This window comes from Primulina huaijiensis, chromosome 11 (genome assembly GCF_012295235.1).
Source record: "Primulina huaijiensis isolate GDHJ02 chromosome 11, ASM1229523v2, whole genome shotgun sequence".
NCBI lineage: Eukaryota > Viridiplantae > Streptophyta > Magnoliopsida > Lamiales > Gesneriaceae > Primulina > Primulina huaijiensis.
This window is the reverse complement of record NC_133316.1, coordinates 24,486,166-24,500,862: the sequence shown is the minus strand read 5'-3', so window position 1 is coordinate 24,500,862 and position 14,697 is coordinate 24,486,166. Positions and strand designations below refer to the sequence as shown.

The 14,697-nt window shown below is 35.5% G+C and overlaps 4 protein-coding genes across 4 annotated transcripts in view; 1 reads left to right on the top strand and 3 right to left on the bottom strand.

Moving 5' to 3' along the window:
* Positions 1-14,697, bottom strand: part of LOC140987824 (probable inactive dual specificity protein phosphatase-like At4g18593) — an 82,939-nt gene that overhangs the window by 65,634 nt on the left and 2,608 nt on the right. The window lies entirely within an intron of this gene.
* LOC140988892 (uncharacterized) lies at positions 260-1,749 on the bottom strand. Its single transcript, XM_073457978.1, has 2 exons — positions 512-1,749; positions 260-426 (listed from the first exon to the last, which is right to left on the bottom strand). Exon 1 carries the CDS (start codon positions 1,650-1,652, stop codon positions 564-566), a length of 1,089 nt encoding a protein of 362 aa, XP_073314079.1. The 5' UTR covers positions 1,653-1,749; the 3' UTR covers positions 260-426; positions 512-563.
* Positions 7,601-11,596, bottom strand: LOC140987891 (sodium/calcium exchanger NCL2-like). Its single transcript, XM_073456620.1, has 7 exons — positions 11,048-11,596; positions 9,626-9,814; positions 9,345-9,526; positions 9,056-9,174; positions 8,598-8,859; positions 8,231-8,533; positions 7,601-8,030 (listed from the first exon to the last, which is right to left on the bottom strand). The coding sequence occupies exons 1-7, from the start codon at positions 11,421-11,423 to the stop codon at positions 7,782-7,784; spliced, it is 1,680 nt and encodes a 559-aa protein (XP_073312721.1). The 5' UTR covers positions 11,424-11,596; the 3' UTR covers positions 7,601-7,781.
* On the top strand, positions 12,512-14,697 carry LOC140988169 (uncharacterized). Its single transcript, XM_073457141.1, has 7 exons — positions 12,512-12,696; positions 12,789-12,880; positions 12,960-13,026; positions 13,605-13,635; positions 13,725-13,865; positions 14,483-14,508; positions 14,621-14,697. Exons 1-7 carry the CDS (start codon positions 12,529-12,531, stop codon positions 14,681-14,683), a joined length of 588 nt encoding a protein of 195 aa, XP_073313242.1. The 5' UTR covers positions 12,512-12,528; the 3' UTR covers positions 14,684-14,697.

Genomic DNA, 14,697 nt, shown 5'->3' with positions numbered 1-14,697 from the left:
GCACATGCATATGGAAAAAGCTTTTTTTATATTTAATCATTGTTGTTGAATAATATTCTACCGGGCAGCAACCGAGACCTATGAGATAAAGTCGGATCGGCCTAGGCGTTTCAATGAGACTAGCTTGTATTGTATACATATAGAAGATATATTTCATTGTCTCCAGTGGCTTGCGTGCCATTAGTAGTATAACATGCAACAGCAGATGAAGTTGCTAAAATTGTTTTACCAATCAAGTTTACGCACTGAAGATGGAAAGCAACACTGTAATCTTGGTTCTTAACAAGAAAGAAAATAAAATTTAAGCATGTCGAGAAAAATTAAACCGTGACAAGCAAACAAGAATCAACAGCTAATACAAACTAAATTACGTGAAATATTTGATAAGAATATTGATCACTACTCCTTGTCATTCTGATGATAACCCTGTACTTCATGAAATGGAAAGAATCATATTAGGAAGTTTATCAAATATCTGCAAGTAACTATTGAGTGTACATTACGTACGTACCGAATAATACATCATGCACAAATAAATTGAATGGAGAGAATAGATCTGGATGTCAGCCTTCGTGGTGAACAAAAGTAGATGCATAAAATGGATTGCTGGGCACTGGATTCATATTCACTTCATCTTCCTTTTCAGAAGTAAAATATGAAAATTCATCATGGACATCATACCTCATGCCTGGAAGTTCGGACCTACTTGAAGGATAATCAACAACACTGGACTGAAGGGGTTCCCTTTGAAAATACATTCGGTTGGGGCTTAAAACTGGTGGTGCCGAAAAATGGAGAGGCAGAGACCTCGTTAAAGAGACTGTTTCTTCTCCAGGATGACCTGAGTGTGCATTGTTACAATTCCAGGTGACAGATTTTTGGAATCTTCCCAGATCAAAGTTCTTATCCCACATCTGGGAAGAATAAGTAGAAGGAATGGAGCCCTCTGCGTTAAAATCATAGCCGGAGGACGCCTGATCACCAGGAAAACCAAAACTGGAAATCAAAGGTTCATGTCTCCCAGTCTTTACCAATTCGGATTTCAGAACCTGACCCCTTTCCATTTCGATTTGCTGAATCTTAGCCTCACCATCCAGCGCTTCGATGGCAGATTTAGCTTCTTGCATGAGCCAATCAATGGCTTTACTGGGGCGATCGTAGCCAAGTCGATCCTGCACGTCATAAAACTGAATTGCAGTTGTTGGCGAGAGCCTAAGGCGTCGATCTCTAGTCCCTCTAGCGGTGCAGACTTTGCTGTGTCCATCTTTTCCTCCAGTAGGTTGAACAATGAGGCTGCCATCGATTTCTCTTCTTTCTCCTTTTCTTCTCTTGGCTTTCACCACTTTTGATGATTGTAAACTAAAACCCTGTTGCATTGGCCCCTGGAAATCCATTTTCTTGAGACTCAATGCTGTTGAAATCCCCCCTGGAGAAGAAACTGTACCCCACCATTTTGTTGGATGGTAATCCTGGGAATTTCCATGAAAATCATGAGGTTGCTCAAAATGCTGAAGAAATAAAACATCGTTGCTACACAAATTTTCTTGGGAGGGTTCGTGAATGGGTAAGCCTCCATCTTTGCAGTTGTCACTATCTTCTAGTGGATCTGCTTCGTCATCAGGTTCTTGAACCTTGTTTCTTTGCATTTCCATTTCTGCTTTAGTTCTTCTTCCGAGTCTTTGTTTCCTTTTTTACTGTTCCAGCTTTAGAATTCCTTTTCTAGAGTACTGGCTTTAGTTAGGCATAAAAAGTTCGTTACATAAAAGCCAATAAAGTACAAAACCACACCCCCCTAATGACTAATGTGAAGAGGGCGGGATCCAAGAAAAAAATCTTCCTGTGACAATGACAATCGCCTGGCTCGGTCCGCCTCATGAGTGTAATTCACACCTGTGTGTGTGTGAAATTTGTAATCGGTAGCAGTGGCAACATTACGTGAAAATGACATCTCTAATAAATTTTTTTTATAAACACTGATATTAATTGAAATCGGAACTTAGGTTGGGATATTATATTATTTTTCATTGTATAAATTACAAGTTTGAATCACATGATTATTAATAGACCGATTGTCTTGGTGGATCACACTCGTTTGAGCCTTTACTCACGGATTGCCAACCTGCCATGTATGTATGGTAGATGTTACTTGGTGAGACTAAATTTGTGACCAAGGTATTCAAGAAAAATCGAGGTGCTTAATTGTCACACAAATCACTCTCCTGGTTCTATAGTTATTTAAGGAAACCGCGACAATATTTATGACCGACCGACGATTTCACATACATTCGTGTAGCACAGAAACGAGCCACTTGTGCAAGATACTACTTCTCAATATAGAGTAGTATAGTTGATATAGATGAATGGTGCTAGTAACACTATGATGCATGCGAGGAAACAGCACTGCACCCCTATATTAATTATCATTAATGATCTTCTGTACTGTGTACTAATAAATGGGGACGAGTCGTTTTTTTCTAGAATGACCATTCACATTTCACTTTCCACTGACGTTCCCATCGCTTAAAATAAATCCCAAGTACAAATCTTTGATTCCACACACTTTCTTTAACCGGTTTACTAAAACACGAATTCTAATAAATAAAGATAAGGTTTACAAAATACGAATCATATTGCATTTAATTTTACAAGAATACAAGAAAGTACGTTCTGAATGAATCAAAGAGAATCGACGACAGAACATTATTGTTTTTACAGAATAAAATACATTTATACAATTCATTGGAATTCAGGAAGCATACCATGCAAGATGTACCATTTAGGACCAATTGAATACAACAGTGAGAAGATAGACTAATGCCAGAGAAGTGGGGTACAGAAGCAGCACAAGATAACCCACCCAGATAGGGAATGTGGTGCGAAGGCTCGTCAAGATAGTCATAACTATAAAGATTGTCAGAACTATCAAAATTCAGCAGACACGTATGATGAAAAATAGCGCGCGTAAAATGGTCGTGAGGAACGCTATTGAACCAATATTGTTTGAAAGGAATATGCCACCGTACAGCTGCATGCACACACCGAGAAACGGAAATTACTGGATACATTGATTCGTAAAATATACCTATTTCCAAAACAAAACAAAAAAATCATCAAATATGTCACAATATTGGACCCGATGAGTGATTAGACATGAGAATAGCCTAATCGCCCAATTATTATATTCTAAAACAAACTTACATACTGCAGATAGAGTCAAGGAAATGGATTTCTTAGTTTTCTTTCTGGAAGAAGCAATTGATTGAACTGCAGTTTAGTAGTTCATGGCGAACGGGATGGCCAATTACGAGACGCTAAATGAAGGTAGGTTGACAGCTTGAGCAAAACCCACAACACTCTTGATTAAAGGTTCTCCCAGCACGCATAACATGAAAGTCCCCAAGGTAACCAAGGAAGCAGCTTTGAGGATAGTTAGCCAAAAATTGCGAGTCATATGGCTCCAGTTGGTCACCTGATCAGAATTTTTGTTGCCTCCTTTTTGGATTTTATCTGCATTCAGATTAGAAAAACTAGACACCGACTCTGTCATGCTCTGACAAATTCATCCGGACTAATAGGGCCATTGCCTGATATATCGAAGGACGCCAAAATATTTTCGATGTTTCTATCTGTGGAAAAATGATCACTATCATCAATCCTTGCTCCTAAGAACAAAACTCTGATTTCTGCTGCTGATAATGATGTGTTCTTATTTGTATCTACTCTATGAAACAATCTGTTAAACATATAAAAGAAAGGAACATTACGATTGTTTCGACTTTTTGATGGTAATCGCTTTCAAAATAAACTACCACATACCAAGTTCATAAAACAAAATGAAGATTGATTGACCCAACAAGGCGAAGCGAAAATATTGCACAATTCCTAGGTACAGCGAAAGACAGTAATTGAACTTGAGACCAGCATCTGTAATGTTGCGTACCGTGTTTCATGGTAAGGACATATAGATATCTAATCATACAGATGGGCAATCATATGATGATTGTACCGAACAATCTTCCCTCGAACTTTCCAAGTGGTTATCATTAATTGAGATAAAAAGTACGTGGTTATGATTATATATCATTAGTCCTTACGACCCGAGACAACACTGAGACTCTACATAGTAGGATTGTGCTTTGACTCGTTTCCCGACTCTGCGAGGGTCACAAGGTAGCAAGATTGGGTGCAATTGTGACATGTGTAGAAGTCAATGCATTATAGTCGGGATTTAACAACTCACCTACGGGTGTGGATATCTTATGTGATCTAACGAAATAATAATGCATTAAATCTCTGGACAGAGTGTAATATGTACATGATCTCTTATTCTAATCCATGTTACGGTATGAAATATGATCCCGTCAATATTGACCTATAATAAGTCTATGCGCCTGGCCAAATATAATTTTGTGTTACTACTATTTTAACTAAAGGGATGATAAAAATAATGTTTCCTATCAAAAAAATATTTGATGGTGCTTTTATTTTGGTGATTACATGTTTTAATTAACGAATAGAGAAAAATATAAACCAGGTAATTATTGTGGCATTTTCTGCAAACTTAAGGTCCTAGAGTGTGTTGGACCTCAATTTGTGGTTTAGTGTATCTCTTGGTTCTAAAATTGCCTGTAGCATGTTGAAGCAGAGCCACTCTAGCATACTGAATGTCTGCGAGGACCCGTGCTCTTAATTAATATTTAATTACCAAAAAACAAAGATTAATTGGTGAGTTCTCTAATTGTGCATGAGATGACGCTATGAATATTTCATGATTAATGTATCACATAGCTATCGAATCTAATATGTAATCATCGATGAACCAATGGTTGCAGATTCGATCGGGATATATGATATGAAGGACTGTACTGTACATTAATCATAACCAATTGGTTCTTGCAGGCAGGAATGTACTGTACTGTACACTAATCATGACCAATTGGTTCTTGTAGGCACTATCAGTGATACATAGAGAATCATGGATGATGCTAATAGACGCTCTTACCATTATTCGATGAGTTTAATCAGAAAATGATTTATGGCATTCTCATGATCAAATGTTGGTATATAGAATGGGGCAAATTAGGGTAAGTCTGAATAAAGGACAATGTCATTAATCACAAAAAATTGTGAAACCACGGCTAGCTGTATCTCTGAACCATTGAGGATCACATAAGTATTGAATATTTTATTCTCATTGAGACAATAAATTCAAAGAGTTGGATTTATATAAAATTCTGATATATTAAATTCAAGGAGTTGAATTTATGATAATTAAAATTTGGGGAGAATAAATTCAATGAGTTGAATTTATGGAAAAATTGAGAGTTTAAATTATTAAACTCAAAGGTTGAGTTTATAAGAAATTAAATTAAATGTAATGAATGTATGTATAATGGCTTGTAGAAGTACAAGTCCAACATACTAATTATTAAAGTTCTTACTGGACTCTGAAATATTAATTAATTAAACTAATTGAACTAGTCAAATCTAATGTTTTGTTTATTAAGAAACCCAAAATCTATAACTAAGGAAACTAGGTTAATGACTCATGATTTACAAGGGCCACAAACCCTAGCCTCCATGCAGTGCAATTTTCGAAAAACTCTCGTCCAAAACTCTCGAGTTCTCGGCCACCTAGAAGAAATTTAGGATTTGAGCCGTCAACTTGTTTTTCGATCTCAACGTTAAATTTTTTCTAAATTTTCTAGTACAATTTAGAGGAGGAACAAATATTTTAGCCGTGGACTTGATTGGAGATTGAAGAAAAGTTTCAAGAGGATCGTTCGTAGAGAATACTACAAGAGCTATTTCCGCCAATCTCGGAATAGTTGGTGCTGAGTGATTTATTCACTCAATGTATATTCATAAACGTCCTATGAATGTTTATTTTTGTTCAAACGATACGAGTATCTAAAGACGTTATTTGAATATCAAATAAAAATTTTAAAAATTTCTATTGCGTTTTAGACACGAGAAAACCGATTTTCAACAATTATGATCCGTGAAGTATAGCTAGTTTCGACATCCGTAACAATGTCATGGCCTGCTTAAGTAGATGACGGTGATTAAGAATCAGCTTCATTGGCTAAATGTCTAAAATATTAAATGGGCTTAATTATTATGTGAAAAAGATTAGAACTTAAGGGCGATTTCATTTTTGTCATTTAGATCATAGGCAGTATTAGCAGCAGAAATATCATAGCTGCCAAGAACAACAGAAGTTCCCCATACCAGTGTCAAAAGCATGACTGTTGTTCCTGCTACCAATCACATTCCCAGGGTAACTCGTTGCTGAGCTGCATCCCGAGACCCCGAAAATGTAGATTCTTGATTCGGAAGCACGGAAGAATCGTATCAAGAATTAGAGTCGAAGCCATATTCAGCAATTAAGTTATGCTTGAATGCGTTGCAACAAGTACAATGAGACGAAATTTACCGAGCGTAGTAAAAAATCTTGGGTAAAATTGTAAGGAAAATTAACACGTTTTAAACACACATGACACTGACTACTCAAAACGCGACAATAAGTAAGGGAATTAAAATAAAGAGTGTAAAATTCCACTTGAATATCGTAGTTTGTCGGTTCGATTTTTATCAACTGTTCGATTGTTGGATTTCAATGGACATCTTGTGAAGAATTTCATTGGCCAGGATTTCTTCTCAAATCGTATCTCTCACTAGTGGAGGATAGCCTTTGAACATTGAAATATCAATTTTTTATATTATTTAATTAATTTAAATTTTCGATCTTTTCAATAATTTATTTTATGGAAACTTATTTAATTTGTTTCATTTTACGTCAACTGTCCTTCTAAATCCAATTCTTTCTTCCGAAAATTCATTTAATTGGGTTCCATACTTTCCCATCAATTCTTTCTTACAAATATGCATTTGAAATTACAAATTTATTCCAACATTTTAGCATAACCCTAATTTGATTTTGTGTGAAAACACAAAAAATTAAATCTAAATATGTTGGAATGATAAAGCATGCAAATAGGCATTTATTGTCATCTTAGGAAAGTAAAAGAAGCTCGGAAAGGGTTGCAAGACACTGCCCACCAATAGACAGCGAGATTTCGTACACCACAATCAGAGACAGCAGGCCCCAGGCATGCAAATACGAGGATGATTTATTACACTATTTTAGCCGCCGGGATAAAGATGTTATAATAAAATCTTTTAAACGTTTATCATATTATATAATATGTGGGTGTTATTATTATTCTCTTCCAGTGATGCGGCTTGAAGAGTGGAAAGTTATCTTTCTCAATTAATGTATTCTATTCCATATAATTATTACCACACTTAATTTCCCTCACTCTCGAAATATATATATCGACCAAATATTCTGCAACATTTTATGTAATATTCTTAATTAATAAATATTTGTAACTTTTTTCAACTTATATAATCAATACATGTCATAAATTTTTATCAGTAGTAATGATTACATAAAAATATTATTGAAGTTTTTTACATAGTTACTCTTAACGCACAATAAATAACTGAATCACACATTCTGGAAAAAAAAAAATCGAAGTACAGATTTAATAGGCTTGATATTGTGCCATAAATTCTCAACTTTGACAAGGCACTGTTTAAATCAAATGCATAAAGATAATATTGTTGTGTAATTGTTCATAAATATTGCATCAAATTTTACAAGAAAATAGAAAAGTAATCAAAGGGAATCTGCGGAACTTCATTGTTTGTACTGAATAAAATACATTTATTTATACAATTCCTTGTTCTTCGTGAGGTGCATCCAAATGTACCATTTAGGACCATCCCAAAACATTAGTGAGAAGATATACTGATGCCAGAGAAATTGGGTACAAAACAAGCACGAGATAACCCACCCAGACAGGGTATGTGGTCCGAAGGCTCGTCAATAAAGTCATGACTATACAGATAATCAGAACCACCAGAACTTCAGCAGACACATTTGACATCAAATCGCGTGCGTAAACTGGCGTGAGAAACACTATTAATCCGACTATGTTGTTCATGAATACGCCACTATAGAGCTGCACACACCAAAAAAACAAAATAACTGCAGAAAGTTCGGAATGTGGACTTATTTCATCGATCATGAAGTATTTTGTATGGTACTCACAATATCGAACCAACTCATTAGGCATGAAAATTGCCGAAGATTAACCCAATTATTATATTCTGAAACTAAGTTCTTTTAACCATCAATGTAAGTTGTAATAGAGGAACATACCGCCGATAGTGTCAAGGAAATAGATTTCTGTGTTTTCTGTCGGGCAGAAGCAATTGATTGCACTGCAACTCCATAGTTCAAAGCAAATGGAATGACCAAATACGAGACGCTAAATGATGATAGGTTGGCAGCTTGAGCAAAACTCACAACACTCTTGATTAAAGGTTCAGACAGTGCACATAACATGAATGTCCCCAAGATAATCCAGAGAGTAGCTTTGAAGATAGTTAACCAAGAATTACTAGTCCTCTGGCTAGTGCTCGAGGCCTTAGACAACTGCCCTTGTTGTGTTTGACTCGTATTCTGCATTAGAAACGAATTAATCTCTGTTTCTGACACAGTGTATTCTATCACATAAGTTGGTTACCTGAGAATTTTTGCCACCTCCTTTTTTGATACTATCTGCATCCTGATTGGAAATCTTAGAAACTAATTGTGCCATGCCTTTGACGAATTCGTCCCGATTGATAAGGCCATCGCCTGATACATCGAAAGATGCCAAAATATTTTCAATGTTTCTGTCTGTGGTCAAGTCGTCACTATCATCAATCTTCGCTCCTAAGAGCAAAACTCGGAGTTCTGCTGCTGATATTGATGCGCTCTTATTCTTATCCACTCTGTTGAACAGTCTGTTAAACATATAAAGAATGAAATTCACAGTTATTCAAACTTTTTGTTTATGATCAAATAGAAAATAAATCAGCATATACTAAAACAAAAGGAAACTATGAAAAATCGATGGATCCAACAAGACGAGGCCAGAAAATTGCCATTTGACACAATTCTTGGGCACAGAAAAGGATAGTAAATAGAAAAGGAACTCACTGTAAGATTTTTTGAGTGTCAGGTCTGCCATTGCTTGTCAATAGTTGCATGAGCTTGTCTTCTGCATATTTACTCATCAGATACTCAAATCTCCGGTTCTGAACCCATGGCTGGAATATCTGCAAAATACAGAGTGGACATTGAATTTTAAATTCAATACAAATTCAGAAGCAAGAAAACTAACAAGAAACTCTTGGGAAAACATTTGCAGCATGTCATCTTTAAGCATCCCCTTCACCAAAGTGGAACAATTCTATGCATGCAGTTGTATTAAAGTTTTTTCAATCACCTGATAGTTTATGTAGGCAAAGAGCAAAATAACAGTGATGATAAGAGCAATAAGAATAATCACTCTTCTCCCTGATGACGTAGTAAAAATATTTTGCATCTGCAGAATGAGAAATGGGACCAAAGATATCAACATGATCCGTGACGTATAGCTCGTTTCAGCGTCCGTAACAAGGCCACAACCTACTTGAGCAGATGACGGTGATTAAGAATCAGCTTCATTGGCTAAATGTTTTAAACATTAAATGGGGTGGTTAATTATTATGTAAAAAAGATTAGAACCTTTAAGCTTGATTTCATTTTTGTCATTTGGATCTTTGCCAGTGTTAGCACTTGAGAGATCATAGCTGCCAAGAACAACAGAAACTCCCCATACCAGCGTCAGAAGCATGGCCGTCGTTCCGGCTACCAATCCCATTCCTAGTGTAGATCGTTGCTGTGCTGCATCCCGAGACCCCGAAAGCACAGATACTTGATGCGGAAGCATGGGAAAGTTACATCAAGAATTAGAGTCGAAGCCATATTAACAATTAAAGTGATGCATGCATGCAACCAGGACGATGAGACAGATTTTACTGTGGTAAAAAATCTTCGCAATACTTGTGAAGTTAATTTACATGTTTAAAACACGCAGCATGAAATGATGCGGCCACATGGGTTTAAGAATTAGTGCTACTGGAAAAGGCAAAAACTAAATAAAGGGATTTAATATTTCCGCTTAACATGTAAGTTTGACTCGGCACGGTAGAAGGTATCTTGCATCATGTGAGTCCCATTTTTACCGACTGTGACGACTTTTTGTTTTTTGTCATTTTTCCAATTTGCATCCTTGGACAGGAAAAAAGTATTGTTATTATTTTTTTTCCAAGTGGACAACTTATGAAGAATTTTATTGGCCAATATTTTTCTTCTCATATCTTAATTATCCATCAACTAGGGGAGATAGTTGAACTATAATATTTTGTTTTAATGTATTATTTATTTAAAAAATTTATTAATATCATTTTTGTCACCAATTATTTTCAAGAAAACGTGTCAACGATTATTTTATTAATTCCATCGACCCTTTATTCTATTTTTTAAAAAGAACGGTCAACTACAATCACATGTAGGCTATATTAAATGGAACAAAAGAAAAAACAGAGAGGGAGAGAACTTGCAACATAAAAAATATAATTTATTTTCAAATTTTGATTTTTGAATTCTTTCGTAATACAAATTTCGTTGTATCGGTAACATGACTCAAAACAATACGCTGGAGAGAGGAAAAGAACAAAAAATTGCAACAATTACTAGATCCATGTTCAAATTATCATAATTAACAGCAATTTGCAATTTAGATAATAACGATAATGATGATTATTAGGACAACGAAAGATATTAGATTGCGAGTGTGATGAGCATCCTCATCGATAAACCAAAAAACGTGAAACATAATTTAAAATTTTAAAAAAAATTAGTGTTAAGTTTATTTAAATAACTTTATTCAATGCAAGAGGAAATCGTGGCAGTGTATGATTGGTTTCATTTGTATCATAGTTCCAAACTTCGAATATTGATTTATTATTCTAACAACGAAGTCCTTGCATAGTAATAATATAACCCAGATTAAAAAGTAAAACAAACTTATCTGAAAATAAAATAAAACGAATTTCTAAAGAACAAGAATATCGCGGAAAAATCAAAGTAGGAAAAGGAAGGTACCAAGGACGATGATAATTTGAGGAAATGTGCCCAGAAACTGAAACAAACTAGCTCCAAAAATACCAGGCCCGATAATCTCGAAGAACTTGTCAGACCCGATAGCAACATATTGCCCAGCAAGAGACAGCAAGATTTCGTACACCACGATCAAAAACAGCAGCCCCCAAACATTGGTGGAGCACGGCAGAAACCCGTACACCGGTTCGCACGTCTCCGTAGAAGTCGATAAGCCCCACTCAATAATAGATGGCATCTTCCTGTCAGAATCCATGCCATCGGATACCAATTCCAAGTCCTCCTTAATCGAACGGCTGTACGCCAATTGAAGGACAAGAATAAGCAAAGAAATTATAGCAAGTGATTTCTTATTGGCCATGGTTATTGGCTTTAAATCTCAAGAAATTAGAATAGCAGACCAAGAACAGATTAGAGGAAGACGTTTGTCAAGATTTATGGAGATGGGTTCATGGGGGATATAATAATATATAGAAGACTGGATTGGCTTCCGGGGTTTTGGATTTTTTTTTACTTGAACACGACCTCCACGTTGTAGTTTAATTCGTCCAAATTACAGCCATTGGCGGACAAATGCGAATTATTAACTACATTCAACTGTGGTAGCCGCCGGGATGACGTAATTAGAATATAAAACGCTATTTAATTCAAGCGTAATAAAGAAAAAAACGCTATTTAATTAAGGCGCAGGCTATACACGTTTCCGGTTATGTTTTCTACTTCTCCCCATGTGTTTTTTATTATTAAAAAAAATGCAATCATCGTCCTTTATTATTTAAAAAAAAAACACGATTGGGAGTCGGGCCAAAGGGGGATTAGATCTAAACCTCTCAAATAATAATGATAATATAACTTAAGTACAGTTAATTAAACTCTTGGTTGCGCTCTTATTGGTGAAACATCCATATGATTTACACACCAAAATTACATTTGGAGGACCACGAGCTCATAACCTTAAGTAAAATGAAGTTTTTACCTTTAGTATGACCGTTGTTATACAAAAATTAGGTTTTTTATTTAGATTGAATCTTTTGAAATCCGTGATTTCGAATTTATTTGTAAAATAGAAGAAACTCAAATCCATCGTATACCAATTTATGATAAAATTAGACATATCACAATGTATTTTAAATGACTTTGATATTATAATGATTTTAAATTCATTTTGATTAATATAATTGTAACTCTTGTATAAATTATTTAAATAAAAATACATTTAAATCGATAGACCTTACATTGTGATATGATAGTATTTCTTCCATTTTTTTAAATGCATGGGGGGAAACCAGAGAAATATAGAAACCAAAAAATTTGAATAATTGTATGATAATGATAATGATAATGATAATAATAATAATAAATAAAAATTTAAATAAGGTACCAATTGCATATTTCATGGGCCGTAGCCCAAGTTGTTCTTGCCTTAACATCTAACCAGGATGCCCAGTTTCCATAAATAATCCACCATGTTTTCCTCGAATAATATCGCCCGCGATATATTTTTACGAAGCACCAAACTCTACGCCGCTACTGCACGCCGTAATCGCCCCAATCGCGTCAGCCCGGGAGCTCGAAAGCGAAAGATCAAATCAATGAGGGCCGTGGTTCAGCGTGTTACCTCTGCCAGTGTTGAGGTCTACGGAAAATACATTAATTGCCTACATTTCACTGCAGTTGTATTCGCTTTACCTCCATTATTTCCGGCTTTAAGATAATGGTTTTGCAGGTAGAGGGGCGCACGGTATCGGCAATTGGTCCAGGTCTTCTGGTCCTTGTTGGGCTTCATGAGACCGACGTTGAATCCGACGCCGAATACATGTGTGTATTAATTTAAATGGTTATTTGTATGTACTTTGATTGCAGTGGACTTGATTGTGGTTCTTTCGTTGATTTGCAGATGTCGCAAAGTGCTGAATATGAGATTGTTTCCAAGTGAAAAGACTGGCAGAAGTTGGGACCAAAATGTAATTCCTTTATCAAGTATTTTTTTTATGTTTTTTGTGCTCCAGAAACTTTACTAGTTTACTTCTACAACGGATGCTGGTTGGCGTTTGAATTAAGGGGTTTTTTTTATGCGCTATAAGTTCTTCATTTTTTTTGGTTTTCTGGACGAGTAGATGTTGTAATCAATCGAAAATTACTGAAGATTCAACATTATATTTTACAAAGTCTATTCTTTTTTTTTCAGTAGAATGTGTAACTTTTTAAAATTAATGATCACGAATTGAGGATTTCAAATGCACAAGTGAAACCTTCAAAGTTTTCTTTGATGACAACAGTCTAAAACTTCTCTTTTCCCTGAACTTGTGATGAGGAAATTGGTAATTATATTTTTCTTTATTGTTCTTTTCTAACTCTTAATAAACAAAAATGAAACAAGTAATGATGTTATTCCATCCTTCAGTTTTAAGGTTACCAGATTCATTCCTTCATTATGCAAAATGACAGTGTAATTCCTAATAACATCAGGGAGAATGAAAAACATTAGTGCTTCTAAGATTATTGTAGTTGCTAATTTTCTGCGATGTATGATTCTTGACAGGTTATGCAAAGAAATTATGAAGTTCTGCTGGGTAAGTCCTCGGTCTTTACGTTGTCAGTTTTGGTGTTCAACTAATGGGCTATGTTTTGTTAGCTATTAGAAAGTGTTTATTTGCTGCAGTGAGTCAGTTTACTCTATTTGGGGTATTAAAAGGGAACAAACCCGATTTTCACGTGGCAATGCCTCCTGAGGCAGCAAAACCATTTTATGCTTCATTGGTTGAGAAGTTTCAGAAAGCTTATAAGATGGATGCGGTTAAAGGTGCTCTCCTTTTCATTGGTTTTGGTTTGTGATTGTGTCATGGTCCTCACAGCCCACATTTCTTTACATTGGTTGAGTCAAAGATAAATCTTCTGTGGGCTAGTATGCCTCTTTAGTTTTCGGTTAATTTCATTTGTCCCTTGATTACTTGAAGAGCTGTAGATGTTTAAGGATACAGATTTGAATTTAATTTTCAATTTATACGTATCCAAGAACCATATGGAAGTTATTATATAGGTACTTTGGACCATTCTCTTCAAACTTAAGTTCCAAATTACTTGGGTTGGCAGCACAAATCTCTCTACCCACTGCACTGTGGTTGTAATTAAATCGTCACTGGTCTTAATTTCATTAATGTTGTTCAATAAACCCAATTGGAAGTTATATATAGGAACTCTGGACCATTCTTATGTTCATTGGCAAACTTAAGTTCCAAATTACTTGGGGATTGGCAACACAAATTCTCTCTACCACTGCACTGTGTTTGTAATTAAATCGGCACTGATCTTAATTTCATATATGTTATGTTCAATAAAAACTTTGGAATTTAGATTTAACGTCTAGAGAATATTTTGGGGACAAGTTAAAATGGAAAATAATAACTTCGTTCTGTGCAGATGGTGTGTTTGGAGCAATGATGAAGGTAAGAAGCCTTCACTTGGGATTTTGAACTATTTTTTTCCTTGTCACATAATTTTTATGGATAGATGATGGATCCACGTGTCCTCTTTTGCTTTGTTTTCACATAAATGAAGGTGAATTTAGTCAATGATGGCCCGGTGACAATGCAGCTGGACTCGGCACAATCATCCAAGTGAGTGCACGCTAGACA

Coding starts and splice junctions, on each gene's coding strand:
- LOC140988169 (XM_073457141.1), top strand. CDS start 12,529: ATGTTTTCCTCGAATAATATCGCCCGCGATATATTTTTACGAAGCACC. Junction 13,027..13,604: donor GCAGAAGTTGGGACCAAAAT/GTAATTCCTTTA, acceptor GATTCTTGACAG/GTTATGCAAAGAAATTATGA. Junction 14,509..14,620: donor TGTTTGGAGCAATGATGAAG/GTAAGAAGCCTT, acceptor ACATAAATGAAG/GTGAATTTAGTCAATGATGG.
- LOC140987891 (XM_073456620.1), bottom strand. CDS start 11,423: ATGGCCAATAAGAAATCACTTGCTATAATTTCTTTGCTTATTCTTGTC. Junction 9,175..9,344: donor TTGCCTACATAAACTATCAG/GTGATTGAAAAA, acceptor TGTATTTTGCAG/ATATTCCAGCCATGGGTTCA. Junction 8,860..9,055: donor GACACTCAAAAAATCTTACA/GTGAGTTCCTTT, acceptor TATGTTTAACAG/ACTGTTCAACAGAGTGGATA.
- LOC140988892 (XM_073457978.1), bottom strand. CDS start 1,652: ATGGAAATGCAAAGAAACAAGGTTCAAGAACCTGATGACGAAGCAGAT.